Source organism: Neofelis nebulosa, chromosome 8 (genome assembly GCF_028018385.1).
Source record: "Neofelis nebulosa isolate mNeoNeb1 chromosome 8, mNeoNeb1.pri, whole genome shotgun sequence".
NCBI classification, from domain to species: Eukaryota; Metazoa; Chordata; class Mammalia; order Carnivora; family Felidae; genus Neofelis; species Neofelis nebulosa.
This window is the reverse complement of record NC_080789.1, coordinates 138,479,310-138,494,743: the sequence shown is the minus strand read 5'-3', so window position 1 is coordinate 138,494,743 and position 15,434 is coordinate 138,479,310. Positions and strand designations below refer to the sequence as shown.

General features: G+C 48.8%; 1 protein-coding gene and 1 long non-coding RNA gene across 2 annotated transcripts; one reads left to right on the top strand and one right to left on the bottom strand.

The window, feature by feature from the left end:
* Positions 1-6,748: 6,748 nt before the first annotated feature.
* On the bottom strand, positions 6,749-7,606 carry LOC131483653 (malignant T-cell-amplified sequence 1). Its single transcript, XM_058682018.1, has one exon. It carries the CDS (start codon positions 7,452-7,454, stop codon positions 6,909-6,911), a length of 546 nt encoding a protein of 181 aa, XP_058538001.1. The 5' UTR covers positions 7,455-7,606; the 3' UTR covers positions 6,749-6,908.
* A 120-nt stretch (positions 7,607-7,726) lies between these two features.
* Positions 7,727-11,818, top strand: LOC131483654 (uncharacterized). The gene is made up of 2 exons (XR_009247834.1): positions 7,727-8,187; positions 8,964-11,818. It is a non-coding gene; the product is annotated as an uncharacterized LOC131483654 (long non-coding RNA).
* The last annotated feature ends 3,616 nt before the right edge of the window (positions 11,819-15,434 follow it).

Below are 15,434 nucleotides of genomic sequence, written 5' to 3'. Positions count from 1 at the left end.
TGATGAAGTTTTGGGGTGATGGGGGTGGTCCGGAGCCAACAGCCAAGAAAGAAATCTTGAAGACACTTTGGTGCAAAAAGGCAGTTTGGTTAAACCATGGGGACAGGACCGTGGGCAGGAAGAGCGACACTGCGGTTGGGCCGATGGCTTGTTATATACTATGGAGTTGGGGGAGGTGAAGTCAAAAGGGGGGCCTCCAGAGGGACTGTGATGTGCTAAAGAGGACTTCTAAGATACCTGAGGCCTTGCTGTTGTCAAGCCAAGGTGGTTTTCCCTCTAGTGACGCATCACCATTAGGACGGTAGGGGGTTCCTGGAGAAATGTTCTCTGGATTGGCCTCGAGTATTTGTCAGTGGGCTGCAGGTTAATGAGGAAATTGAATTTTATCTGCCATTTCCTTCTACCTTTGTTCCCCACATCACTATGGAGGGGTGATGTTGGGGCTCCAGGAAACCGAGACCACAGGTTTCTGGAGACTGGGCTGTTGATAAGATTGCCTTTTGTCTTGTGATTTACCCAGACATTTGTAAACTGATGGAGACTCGGTCCTGAGTATGTGATCTCGGTAAATTAACCATTTGTTTCCTTTCCTCTCCTTTGTCCTTGGGCAGCAGGAGAGCTTGAGGAATAATGACACACGTCCCACAGCGGGGAGGGGCGTGCTAGCTTGTGCTGGGCCCTCAGCTTGCCCTATGTCCTCTCATCGACCTGAGCCGAAAGAAATCAGGAGTCGGATGCTTAACCGGCTGAGCCACCCAGGTGCCCCCCACACCTGTATGTACATCAGGGGCTAAATCATCCGGCTTTGCTCCTAAAGCAGCAGAGGCAGGAGGAGCAAGGGAGGGAGGTGTTAGGGCCTCAGCAAAGAGTAGCTTCTCGCCAGGAAGTAAGGTTTTGCATCATTTACTTTTGGTTTCCAGAGGCTGCCCATTCAGCTCGATAAACCAACTTTTCTCTCCAGAACCTTATATCCCCTTAGAGACGGCATTTAATTCAGCATTGGAGACCCCTTGAGTCAGCAGTCAAGACCATATCACCTGTCAGGTCGAGTCCTGGCCTGCCCTCGGTAGTGACCCCATCCCTCTCTTCTTTCATTCGGAAGAGAATGAATGACAACCCAGGTACCCTTTGAGAGGCTGGTCCCAATCCTACCTCTTGCTGCTTAGCCTCTAAACTTCCTGAACAGCTAGGGGAGGGGCGTCCCCTGCCTCCTGCTTCTCACCTGCCAGTAGGACAAGGGCCTGCATTACATGGCGTCCTGAGATCTTCTAATGCCCTCTAATGCCTTCCGATGCCTAGCCTGTGGGGTCCTCACTTTCTCTCTTCCAGAAGCCATGTCTCAGTCAGCATCCCGTCCTCATCACCAGGACGGTCAGAAAATGTGCAGGGTCTCAGGTTCTATCCTACTTGCAAACTAACAAGCTAACGTGTGTCATTGATGAGGGAAGCAAAGGCAAGAGAAACGTAGTTTAAATTAAATTCCCTTCCCTCCTGCAGCCCAGTGACAGGTGGCAGGGACCTGCGGCATGTAACACGCCCCTAGACGTTTATGCTGCTTTAATGCCTTCACGTTCACACTTCCGTACAAACTAAAAGCAACCTTATCTGGACGACAGCTAAATCTTCAGCATCCAGAAATTCCTTGGAGACTTTCGGTATCTATACCTCCCTCCCTCCACACACTCGAAAGTGTGTCTATGTAATCCGTCGCTCCCCACAACCCCTGTGCAGCTCTCCCTGCCCAGGGTCCTGTCGCCGGGCTAATAAAGGTAATAAAACCGCCTTTTTGCAGATGCTCAACGTCGCTCCTCATCAGGGAAATACAAATCAAAACCACACCGAGATACCACCTCACGCCAGTCAGGGTGGCTAAAATGAACAAATCAGGAGACTATAGATGCTGGAGAAGATGTGGAGAAATGGGAACCCTCTTGCACTGTCGGTGGGAATGTAAACTGGTGCGGCCGCTCTGGAAAACAGCGGGGAGGTTCCTCAAAAATTCAAAGATAGATCTACCCTATGACCCAGCAGTAGCACTGCTAGGAATTTACCCAAGGGATACAGGAGTGCTGATGCATAGGGGCACTTGTACCCCAATGTTTATAGCAGCACTTTCAACAATAGCCAAATGATGGAAAGAGCCTAACTGTCCATCAATTGATAAATGGATAAAGAACTTGTGGTTTATATATACAATGGAATACCACTTGGCAATGAGAAAGAATGAAACCTGGCCATTTGTAGCAACGTGGATGGAACTGGAGGGACTTACGCTAGGTGAAATCAGTGAGGCAGAGAAAGACAGATACCATATGTTTTCACTCTTATGTGGATCCTGAGAAACTTAACAGAAGACCAGGGAGGAGGAGAAGGGGGAAAAAAAGTTACAGAGAGGGAGGAAGGCAAACCACAAGAGACTCTTAAATACTGAGAACAAAAAGGGTGGATGGGGGGGGGGGGGGAGGGGAAAGTGGGTGACGGGCATGGAGGAGGGCCCCGAGTGGGATGAGCACTGGGTGTCTTATGGAAACCAATTTGACAATAAATTATATTAAATTTAAAAAAACAATAAATAAAATAATTTTAAAAATCACCTTTTTGCACCACAGACGTCTCAAGCCTTCTTTCTTGGCCGTTTGCTCGTGAACCCCACTTCACATGTCATCAGCATGAATGCAGGCGGTGCTGCGGCAAACACTCGGCGCCCGGGAAGAGCCACGCCACCCCCACTCGGGGAATCAGCCCCGGTGCCGATTCCCGGTGCCGGCGCCGCGGAGTCACCTCCAAAGGCTGAGCCGCGCCTGACCCTTTGGCAGCGGCCTCCTTTTATGGCTGGGATGGCAGGGGGGTTGGGGCGCAAAAGGAAAAGGGGAGGGCGCCCTTATCGGTGGCGTTCCGGGCAGTTGGTGGGCACAGGGGCAAACTAGGTTACAGAAGCCAAAAGCCCGCGAGCGGAGAGTCCAGCCTCGGGCATCTGGACTGTCGTCTGGACCGGGGGTCATGCTGCAGGGGGAGGATTCTAGCTTGCGGGCGCGGTCCGCAGAGGCAGGGCCGCTCCTTCTCCGGAGGAAGACACCATCCCCTCCGTCACGGCCAGTGTCTGCCTACACGGCCCTGAAAATGACCCAGTGGTCAGAGCCCCGCGGTCCTGCCACGTCCTCAGCGCCGTGGTGGCTGCCCCCCCCCCCAACACAATTCTTTCTCTAAATCTTAAGAATGACATAGATTTGTAAGGTGGGTGGCCAGAATTAGGAACATGAAGCGTCCGAGTCTAGTGGGATTGGCCGTTTCTAGTGGGAAACGCCCATCTCCCTTTTCTGCTACCAGCGGGCATCAGCCACTTGGGTAGGGACGGGCCTCCTTCTGTCCCAATGAGTCTCGCTCGAAATTCCGGAGGGCTTTTTCAGACCCTACAGAGCACCGATTCTACGGGTACACTCAGTCCTCCAGAGCCGAAGGAGGCCGCTCTACTCTTCCCAGGAATTAGACGGTTGGTCATCGGATTAAGAGTCCCACCCACTCTTCGTTTTCTAAGTGGATAGATACTCCTGCAGTCACACACGAGTGTTGGTGCTCCCGCCCATTCCTTCTTCAGCCTCCCCATTTTATGGCTCACGGAGGATTTACTCCATCTACATACTAATGACTCACAAATCTGTATAAAAGTCCTGGCGTTGCCTGGACTTATGACCTGTATGTCTGTGGGGTGGTCCCATTGGGATGTCCTATAGGAAATTTATGTGTAGGGGCGTCTGGGTGGCTCAGTCGATTGAGTGTCCGACTTCGGCTCAGGTCATGATCTCGCAGTCCGTGAGTTCTAGCCCCGTGTCGGACTCTGTGCTGACAGCTCAGAGCCTAGAGCCTGCTTCGGATTCTGTGTCTCCCTCTCTCTGACCCTCCCTTGTTCATGCTCTGTCTCTCCCTGTCTCAAAAATAAATGTTAATAAAATAATGTTTATTTTATTTTTGAGACAGAGACAGAACATAAGCAGGGGAGGGGCAGAGGGAGGGAGACACAGAATCTGAAGCAGGCTCCAGGCTCTGAGCTGTCAGCACAGAATCCGACGCGGGGCTAGAACTTGTCAACCGCGAGATCATGACCTGAGCTGAAGTCAGACACTCAACTGACTGAGCCACCCAGGAGCCCCTGTTTTTTTTTTGTTTGTTTGTTTGTTTGTTTTCCACTCAGCCCCTAGTTAAGAAATCTTCTTTGATTTTCTAGGCAAAGACAACTCTCCCTCATTCATTTACATGGTATTCTAATAGGTAATTCATATATTTACTATATATAGGTGTATACACACACACAAATATGTGAAAGTAAATTATATTTCTACATGTTTGCTTTCCTAACGAGACTACGCTCCCAGAAAACAGGATATAAGAATAAACATAACAAATATAAATATGAAAAACGAATAAGTATAACAATATAAAAATACTTATATATCTGCATCTTACTCCTAAACCCAGCGTCTAGCCCCAGAGTATGTACCCAATGTTTGTTGAACTATTTGGGGTTAAGTAGCACTGAGTAGGCCGATTCTTGAGGCAAGATGTGACTGTTATTTGTATTTCATTAGCCAGTATCCTCACCATCGAATTAGGCATTGGTATTAGCCAAGAGTAAGTAGAGACGAACCTAATTGTTCATAATAACCTTTTGGCTCATAGATCACCTTAAACATATGAATGTAGAGAACGCTTTAACCAATAGATCTACCTCTGAATATACACACCAAATTTTATGTGAAATTCCAGGAAGTTCATAGAGCTCTGGCCCCTCCCTTCTTTCCAATGTGTATGCAGACTTCCCATTTTGAGTTGTTTAGTAGGCTTGGTATCAGTATAAGGATTAGTATCCAATAATGGGAGACAGGATGCATGTGCATGAATGAAAACTGAAAGAAGGCTTAGAATAGATCCAGGGGCCCTCTTTCAACTTTTGGTGGAGACAGTTGGTGGGGATATGGTAAGAGAACTGTGGGCTGCTTACCTTGAGTGCCTCCCTCAGTGTTCGTCAGTCACCGATGCTCCACAATATTACCATGAGTTTACAGGTCCTCCACGGGTGTCCACCAATGGCCAGAGTCGGTGGTGTTGATTGGGGTAGAGAATTAAGAGGCAAAAGCCCTAATATTTTGAGAAAAAATAATGGTCTAATGAGGAGAGTTTAACGGTTGTTACAGGACAACCCTGTAGTGAAGAGATAATCCAAACGCACAGATTTGAGGACATCCTTGTCTCCATTTGAAGCCATTCCTTCCTGCTTTTCTATTGCACTGATTAGATCCCCATCAAGCATTTCCACCTTTAGCGAATCTTTCCCAACATATAAACGTATTAACTATCCCATTAACAACCTGCAACAAAAACAATAAAAATAACAGCAAAATAATTGAACTCCAAAACACAGTAACTTGACTATAATTTTCTTGTAGCTTTTATCCCGTATCTTTTCACTCACAACCGAAATTCCGTAAGGAATAACATGGAGTCTAAATTTCCACATTTTACCTTTTCACTTTCCATTCACCCCAAATCTACTGCAATTCGTATGAATTATCCTGAAACCGATCACAGGGACATCACCAATGAGCCTCCAGCTGACCGATTTTATTGGCAATTTTTCAGTTGGGGGTCTGTGATGCCATTCTAGAAAAATTGAGATATATTGGCTTTAAATTTTAGAAAACTCAACTCAAAATGAAATAGTTTATAAGGAAAATGTGTTATCTCACATAACTGCCACATCCCTTAATAGGGGGCCCCAAAATATGGAGTCTCCATGGTTCATCATCAGCTCATAAATCATCAAAGGCACCGCTGCTTCCTGTTCAGTTTTTGCGGGATCAGACTTCATGCTTATCAAGATTGTGTGTGTGTGTGCGCGCGCATGCATGTGCGTGACAAGAACAAAACCACACATGCCTACATCCACCCAAAGCAGGGAGACTGTTTCTCCCCATGCATCTTTCTTTGAGAGCCTGAAAACCTTTTCCAGAAATCTTTAAGCAGCCCCTCCTAACACAGGTCACATCCACCACCTATATAATGAATCAAAACCGTGGGAGAAAAGATCCCCATTTTCCTAAGGATTTCTAAATAGTTAGATCCTATTTGGCCTTTGGTCCCATGCCCACCCATAAATGACCCAGTCTCATTGGGAAATAGACCGCTGTGATGAGCCTGGACTAATCAGGATTTTCATGTGGAAAAGGGATGGACAGAGTTCTGCCACAAGGAGGGAGGGAGTGATGCTTGTTGGGCAGACGCTCACTAACACCTGCCGTACACTTATTTACTGGAGTGTCTGCTTATCCTTTTTTATTATTATTATTATTATTATTATTTATTTTTGAGAGAGAGAGCACGCGGGCTTGAGCAGAGGAGGACAGCACAGAGCCGGATGCAGGACTTGAACCCACTAACTGCAGATCATAACCTGAGCCGAAGTCGCTTAACCCGCTCCGCCACCCAGGCGCCCCTCTGCTTATCCTTTAAATGCTACTGCTGACAGTTGCGGAGACCCCTCTCCAGTCCTTTTCTTTCTCCAAGCTCTTCCCTCACCACTTTGGGTCTCTTCACTTTGAAATCTATTTTTCTACCACAGATATTCCACCTGTGTTTGGACCCACACCCGCTTGGGCAGATAAGGCAGCAAATCGAAACCAACCGCCCCTCTGCAGACACACACAGACACCCACTCCTACACACTCACTCACAAAGACACGCATACAGGCAGATGTACTCGTTCCAAATCTTTACTTCCGTTTAGTTTCTGTTTCTCGTAGCATAACCATCTGTTGAACTTAGAACCACAGAGGCACCATCGTCGTGCCGTCACACACAGACACAGACACAGCACAACGTCCGTAGCCAGTCCGAGCGCGCTCCTTCCGATCAGCTCATTTGTAGGTCTTCATGTGCCACAGCCCGTCGTTTAGGTAATGGATGTTCTCGATGCCGATGCCTTTGTTGACTTTCTCAATATCCTCTGCGGACATCTTCATGACCCCGACACACAGCGCATGCTGCTTCCCCTCGGCCATGATTGCCACAACCGTATCTACCGCGGCCGGGTAGAGCTTAGCTCCCGGAGAGGTTAAGCCTGGACACATGATATTGGCTCCACTGAGTACAAACTTGATGGCTCCTTTATCGACCTGCTGGTGCGGCAGGATGAAAGGGTATTTGTGCAGTAGCCTCAGGGTCGGATAAAAAGGGCCTTCTCTTTGTCTAAAGAACAGTAACTCTCCGTTTACCGTAAGGATCTCTATGTGTTCGTGGCATCGCACTATTTTGACCGGATCTTTCTTAGGCAAGATCTGATTAAGCCATGGTTCAATACCTGGAAATTGCTCTATCAACTGGTTCTTAATGCCCTTAATAACGGAGGTTTTCAACTGGATGCAGTTCGACACATTTTCTTTCTCGTCAAATTTCTTGAACATGATCCTAGGCGCAGGGGGCGGCGACACGAACAGCCCCGACCTGGGAAAACACGGCAATTCCGAGGGTCCCGCACAGGCGCTCACCGGAGGAAGGCCGGCTGGGAAGGTAGCGGCGGTTGTCGTTAACCGGAAGGGAGCGCGCTTTACGGCTCTGCGTGCGATCGACTTCCGCCCCTCGGGAGGCGGCGCGCCCGCGCCGGCGGTTCTGCGGCCGCAGATTCGTCTGCCGGGCGGGTGCGTAAAGGGGCGGGGCTGGCGGCAGAGGAGGGGCAGCGGGCGTTCCCGTGGCCGGAAGAGAGGGGCGCGGGGGGGCCGGTGGTTTTTACTTTTACTGTCGGTAAGCGGCATCGTCGTCCCTCCAGTGACCCCGGCCACGGCCCGGGAAAGCAGGCCGGAGTGGCCCGGCCGTCCGGCCCCGCGGAGTCACCGCGACGAGCCGAGTCCCCGTCGTTACTCCCGGTTCCCCTCGCTCACACCCTCCCTTCTCCCCCCCGCCCTCTGACACTGTCCTCGCAAAGCCCTGAATGCAGCCTCCTCCCTGAGTCCTCTGCACCTGAACCTGAGAGGAGAGGCTTCCGGCCGGGAGGAATGCGCATCCTGTAGGATTTCAATCCATTCCGAGATGTCCACGCTCATTTTTAGTCAGAATATGGTGTCTCCTGGCCGATGTCACACGTGCTCCTGTAAACCCTGTGCATCCTGCTTTGTTTGGGTGCAGTGCTGTGTCCCGCAGGTGGGTAGGGTTGTTCACGTCTTGAGCCTTACCGATTTTCTGCCTACTTACTCTGTAAATTGCCGAGCAGAGTATTGAGATCTCCAGCTACGAGTGCGGATGTGTTTCCCTTTTCAGTTCTATCAACTTGGGATTCGTATATTTTGAAACCATTATCTGGTCTATACCCATTTAGGATTAATATGGAAGCCAGCCAGTTAATTAGATTTTATCCATGTGCATTTTGTCATCCTAAGAAGTGAGAGGCCCCTGAAGGCAGGAATTGTGTATTTTATGTCTGTATTCTTTGACCTAGCACTTCTCTCCAGTGAACACATGCTTAATTTGGGAAGCCTATCCTGCAGCAGGAATTATAACAGGTGCTGGGTATACAGTGGGAAAATAGCACGTATTTCCCCATTCTTGGGAAGCTTACAGCACATCAGGGTTATAAACAAATATATATATATTTAATATATAAATATTAGCTTAATATTTATATGTTTAATATTTATATAATTTAATGTATAAATAATATATGTATATATATATATGTGTATATATATATATATAAACACACACACACATATATATATCTCCCCATTCTCAGAACAAAAATCTATTAGTCTGGGTTCTCCAGAGAAACAATATAGATAGGTAAATCATATTATAAATTATATATTTATATATATAAATATGTGGAAATATGTATACACATCTAGGTATAACTAATATATAATATATATTACTACATAATAAATAATAATATATAAACAGGACATATGTATCTATTGTAGGGGATTGGCTCACACACTTATGGAGGCTGAGAAGTCCTGACATCCTCAATGAGCAGCAACCTGGACACCCGGGAGAGCCATTGTTGTAATTCAGTCTGAGTCCAAGTCCAAAGGCAGGAGAAGACCGATGGCCCAGCTCGGAGGCAATCAGGCAAGAGGAACCCCTTCTTACTCAAGGGAGAGTCAGCCTTTTGTTCTGTTCCGGCTTTGGATGAGGCTTGTCCTCATCAGGGAGGGTAATCTGCTTCGTGAACTAAAATGTTAATCTTATGGAGACACGCCCTTATAGAAACGCTCAGAACAATGTTTGGCCAAATATACGGGCACCCTGTGGACCAGTCAGGTTGACACATAAGATCAGCCATCACAACTAAGACCGTCACGTGAGGCAGGATAGCAGGGTGTTGGCATGTCCTGGCCTTAGAAGCCAGGAATGAATCCTGCTCCATCACTTACTAGATTGAAATCCTGAAAGTGACTGAATGTGTATGTGCCTCAGTTTACTCATTACAAAAGTGTGGTTAACAAGAATACCCATCTCGTAGGGATCGGGTGAGAATTGCTTGAATTCGAACGTGGAATAATTGGGTTTTAAGTATTTCATGTAGATAATTATTAAATTCACATGAAAACAGTTACATGACTATTGTAATACTCTCTTCACCCAGGATAAAGTATAACTGGCCAGACTTGAGCTTTCCCATTTATGGCCAGGTCTCTGATATGCCTCCCTGAGATTTCACTCCACTGACTTTGATCCCGAGAAGAGTCACACGTTTCTAGACACAGTTCTGTTAGTCTGTGAGCAGCTAACCTTGTCTGTCATGTATGGGTTTTGTGTGCTTAACCTGACAGGATAATTCTTTTTCTTTGGGTTTCACGGGTTGGGTTGTTCAGTGGCTGTATGAGCAGCATGAACCAGATGTAGAAATTCAAGGTAGGAACAGTCATTAGTGGCTGGGTGACCTGTCTTTAGATGACTAGTAGCTTAATCAGAAATTATTTGACCTGAAACTGTCTGAGGAATGTCCAAGGGATTTTTTTTAATGGAGTTATTTTTGAAAAGGGACTCTAAGAAAGTTTACTCTGAAGTTCCATAGCAACGAAAAGCCTTTTTGAAGTTAATAATCATTCTTTTTTTTTTAAGGTTTTATTTATTTTTGAGACATAGCATGAGCAGGGGAGGCACAGAGAGAGAGGGAGACAGAGACTCCGAAGCAGGCTCCAGGCTCTGAGCTGTCAGCACAGAGCCGGATGTGGGGCTCCAACCCACAAGCTGTGAGATCATGACCTGAGCCAAAGTCCGATGCTCAGCCGACTAAGCCACATTAATAATCATTCTTATCTGAAATCTCATTCAGTCTGTACACTGTAACTCTTTCCCAGGGTGCACTTGATCTTGGCCAACTAGCTTTGGTTCATTATGAAGAGGATGCTAAACACTGCTTTCACCTTAAATTCTTAAAAAAAAATTAAAGAAGTTAAAGTTAAAAAATGAAAAACCTCTATCCTAAGTCTTTCTAAAATCTACGCTTCTCAAAAATCACGGAGCCTGGTCTTAAACTTTGTAGAGGAGTCTAGGTCTTTGAGACTGACTTACATCGGTGTAGGAAAAAATACGACACATAGATGTTGCTTTCCCAAGTGAGCAGGTTAAAACATTGAAACACATTACCAGTTCATTCTCGTAAATAATTTAAAATCAACTAAAAACTAATTAACTGGATTTTTTTTTTTTTTTTTAAGAAGGAAGAGGGGCACCTGAGGGGCTCAGTCAGTTAAGCATCTGATGCTTGATTTTGGCTCAGGTCATGATCTCACGGTTCATGAGTTCGAGCCTGCATTGGGCTCAGCTCTGAAAGTGCAGAGCCTGCTTGGGATTCTCTCTCTCCCTCTCTCTGCCACTACCCTGCTCGCACTCTCTCTCTCAAAATAAGTGAGTAAACTTAAAAAACATTTTTAAAAAAGGAGGAAAGTTATGGCGCAGACCCTGAAGTCAGACTCTCAGGCCCAGGATGTACTATTTACTAAGTTCTGTTAGCCTCCGTGAGTGTCATTTTATTCCCATGGAATCTGAAAAAATACAGTGTATACTTCACAAGGTGTGGTGTAGTGACGAGGAATAAAAAAAAAAAAAATACAGTATACAAATGACTTATAGTGAGAAACAGAGCAAGTACATTTACAAGTGTTTCCTTTGTTTATTTGCAAAACAGCCTTTGTGTGGTACTTATAAGGTCTAAGATTATAGTGAATACATAAAAATTTTTATGGGAAATTTCTGTAGCTTTGGATAAAGGTGCTAAGTCAAATAGTCAAGAGATGCCAGAATTGAGTTTTGTATCAGGAATCTCAAGGGACTTGGTGATGGAGACACAGTGGTGATGTTGCACAATTAAAGTGAGGAGAGTGAACGAGGAAATATCTCAGGTTCCTCGCATCTTCAAAATTTGGAGCACAATTCACCACCCACCGGGGTTGTCCTAATAGTTGCAAACCTTTCACCTCCCTACAGCTTTGTCTGCGTTTTGACGAATGGCCACTAGAGGGCAGGAGAACCAAACTGAAGCCGCCAGGCGGGTCTCCCAAGATTGGAACCGTGCGTGTTGGGGGGAATATTCTCAACTAACAGGGAACTTTTACCATACACGTCTGTTTCCGAAATAAATAAATCCATCTCCACAAAGTCACCAAACATTCCCAAGCTCGGGCGAAGCACATTCTAAATAGTCCTCTACTTGATTTACAATTTGTGAATTTTTTTCTCTATATTTATCTGTAAATAACAGTAAAGCGATTATTTCTGAAATGCTGTCTGTTAAAAAGTACATGTTAACCCCATGTTATTGGCTCTTCTTAAAGAAATACAAACTTCCAGTCATAAAATACATGGTAATATTGTGAGAACGTTTGGTGACAGATAATGACTGTGCTTCATCATGGTGAACACTGAGGGATGTGCAGGACCGTTGAGTCATGTCGTACCCCTGAAACTAGTATCATGCTGTATGTTAACGATGCTTCAATGTAAAAATCCCTCTTTCGGGGCGCCTGGGTGGCTCAGTCCGTTAGCCTCTGACTTCTACCCAGGTCATGATCTCACAGGTCAAGGCTGTGTGCCTGGAGCCTGCTTGGGAGTCTGTGTCCCCCTCTCACTCTGCCCCTCCCCTTCTCCCGCTCTGTGTCTCTTTCTCTCTCAAAAATAAATAAACATTAAAAACATTTTCTTAATAAATTTTAAAAAATAAAAAATATCTCTTTCCACATTGCTTCAATTTATGAACGATGTTTGAAGATTAAAAAGTTACCATGTGTTGTAAAAATCTCACAACATCCAAAATGTTTTTAATTACATCAGCCAACTCACTGCCCCCTTCCCGCCCCCCCCCCCCCCCGGGTAATGCTGTTTCTCGTCTGCTCCAGCAGTGCCTTGTACGGACCAGGCACACAAAATAGGCAGAAGGCAGGCTCCCCTGGGGATTCGCAGAGGAAAGGGCCCCACATGGGGGAGGTGTGCACACGTCCCCCCAATCTTAGGGGCTTCTGTTTCCAAACAAAACCCCGCAAGAGGGTTGAGCCCTGGCCTGGGTGGCCTGAACCCCACCCTGCCCACCCCTCCCCTGCTTCTCTAAACTCTGCCCACTTAGTGTGCCCTGGGCCAGTCCCTGCCTCTCCTGGCCTCAGTTTCCCGGTTGGCTCCTGAGCGCTGGACACAGACCTGCGTCCCCCCTCCCAAGCCCCCCCGTGGGTGCGGCCTGGGCTCCCAGCGCCTCGGCGGGTTTGGTGGGGTGCACTGTGGGATGCACAGGGCCTCCTTCCCGTCTGCAGACTGGAGCGGACCCCGCCGGGCGGCCCAGCCCCCTGCCCGCAGACAGCGCGTGCACAAGAGCCCGCCTGGCCGCACGCACGCGCATCAGGAGCACCGACGGCTGCCGGCCCGACGGGTACCGCGCGTCCCTGCTGGCTGCTGCCGTGAGACCCCACGACCCCCAGGCCACCCCGCTCCAGCCAGGCAGGCCGGAGACCCGGGGTCACGGGCATCGTGGAATAGTGCCTTCCCTGCTGTGCCGGCCCCCAGAGTCCGCCCCAAGGTCAGCTTGCTCCGTGGCCGGGTCAGGAAACGCTGAGTCCCGGCAGGGAGGTGAGTCTACCCCTTCCCCCTCTTCCTCTACCTTCTTTTCTTTGTGTTCCCAGCAGGCCCAGGGGACACAGGTCCAGCCCATCCCCCCTGCCATAAGAGGGGATGGGGGGAGCCAGAAGGGGCCCACAGTGACAGAGGGCCAGTGTTGGGGGTAGTCACTGTTATTAGGGAGCCCTTCCTGGGCACTCAGTGCCTTCACCCCGTTTTAGATGAGCAGAGGTACCAGCACTCAAGGTCACTCGAGGGACCAAGCCCCGCAGAACTGAGGCTCTAAGGAGTCACCGCATAAGCTTGCCTGCCACAGCGCTGTGACGTGTGATCCCACAGGTGTGCCGTGCCCGGGAGCTTGAGGAGGTGGCCTCTGAGCCCAGCCTTGGCCATGAGTCTGTCGTGAATGGGGGTCCTGGAGAGGGGCAGTGCAGGCAGGGGGTTCCGTGGGAGCAAGGACCTCGTGGGTAAGGAGGGCTCCAGGGAGGCTGGAGCATGGTGTTAGGGGTACACACGGGGCCAGATCCCAGGGCTCTCAATGCCCGACAGAGTCAGGGACACTGCAGGTTCGGGCGGGCAGGTGACACAATCCTGGCCACCTTATCAGAGCCACGGCATCCTGGCGTTGGAGGGAGCCTAGTGGGCACGTTCTCGAGCACGCCAAAGCATGGATCCCTAGGAAGTAGCCAGGGCTGAGGAGACCTGCTTCCGTGTCCTCACGTGCACAGTGAGGGCCGGGCAGTTGTCTGCCTCCTGCGGGACCAGGTCCGCCGCCTGCCGGGGCCAGAGCTGGCTCCCTGTCAAAGGAGCCATTCAGGATAGGTCCGTCCCCACGAAGTCTGGGGCCAAGGCAGCACTGTGCCACCCAGATGGCCAAGGTGCTCCTGCACTGTCACTGCTGTCGTCAGGGTGACGAGGATGGAGGCACGCGGTCCTCCTGCGGACTGGAGAAGAGTGAGGGGCCGTGCCTGCAGCCGGGAGGGCGCGGCTCCCGCCGACTCGTTGGGAACGTGCGGAGACCGACTCCCACGACCTGGGAAGCCCCAGACTCTTCAGTCACCCACACTAGCAGGCAGCTTTGGGGGGGGGGGTTCCAGGAACTGGGGTCCTTGGCTCTTTTTTGTGGGTGCAGATTAGGGAACACTGGCATGGGGAAGTGGGGGTGGGCACGCTGTCCTTGGCCTTCAGAGGACTGCAGGATGAAGGTCCTCTTGCTTTGGTCTACTTCAGAGCTGGAGGAGCTGGTAAGTGCTCCCTGAACACGGTGGCAAAACCCACACTCTGATGTGTGGCTGTACCTGTCACGGTCACAGGGCTTGGAGCTGCCGCTGGGCCTGGGATCCTCCCTGGGGCCCTTGTGGTGAACAGAGGGCTGGCTTTGCAGTGGTCACACGTGCTGGGCATGGTGTGGCAGCACACCGCCAGGAAGACCGGGGGAAGTGCACAGGGAACACTGACAAGGTGGTGGCCCGGCTCCTTGACCACGGCAGCCTTGGCAAATCCTCTGGATCCGAGGACGCTGAAGGCACGAGGGCTGTGAGTAGTCCGTCTGTGGGCAGTCAGGTCAGCCTGTCACTGCCGGTTTCTTCCATGTGTATCTTCTCTGCAGCAGAATTTCAGGGTCAAAGTAGACGGGAGGGTGGCGTAGGCCGGCAGTCGGGGCAGAAAATGCTCGTGTGGCCTGGTCAGCTGCAGTCTGTAACTGATCACCTACCTGACACCCCAGACACTAGGGAGCCAGCTCTGTGCCCGGCCCGGGCCAGGGGCCATTTCCAAGATGACCTTGCTGAACTAGGAAAAGAAAAGTAACCCTACAGTTAGCAGAAGGAAGAAAATAATAAGGGTTAGAGCTGAACTAAGTGGAATGGAGAACAGATGAGCATTTGAGAAAAAGGACAAGTTCTTTCTTGTAAAGATTTATGCAAGTGACAGATATTTAGCTAGCGTAATAAAAAGAGACAAGACTCAAAAAGCAGGAGTCAGAAGAGACAGTGGGACGTTATTAATGACTCTACATTCTACAAAAGGATTCTAAGAGTACTACAAACAGTCTATGCCTGCTAATTGGTTAAGCTAGATGAAATGGACAAGTGCGTTGTAGAAGCCCACATACTACCCAGACGGACTGAGAAAGAAATGGAAAGTCTAAATAAGGCTAGAATAAGTGAAGAGGTGGAATCGGTTAGCAGAACCTTCCCAAAAAAGAAAAGCAGAGAACCAGCTGACTTCTCTGGGGCGTTCTCCCAAATATTCAAGAAGGTGTGACCTCAGTCTTTCTCGAACACCTACAAAAAATAATATAAGCAGAAGGAACGCTTAACTCACTGTAGGATGTGCAAACA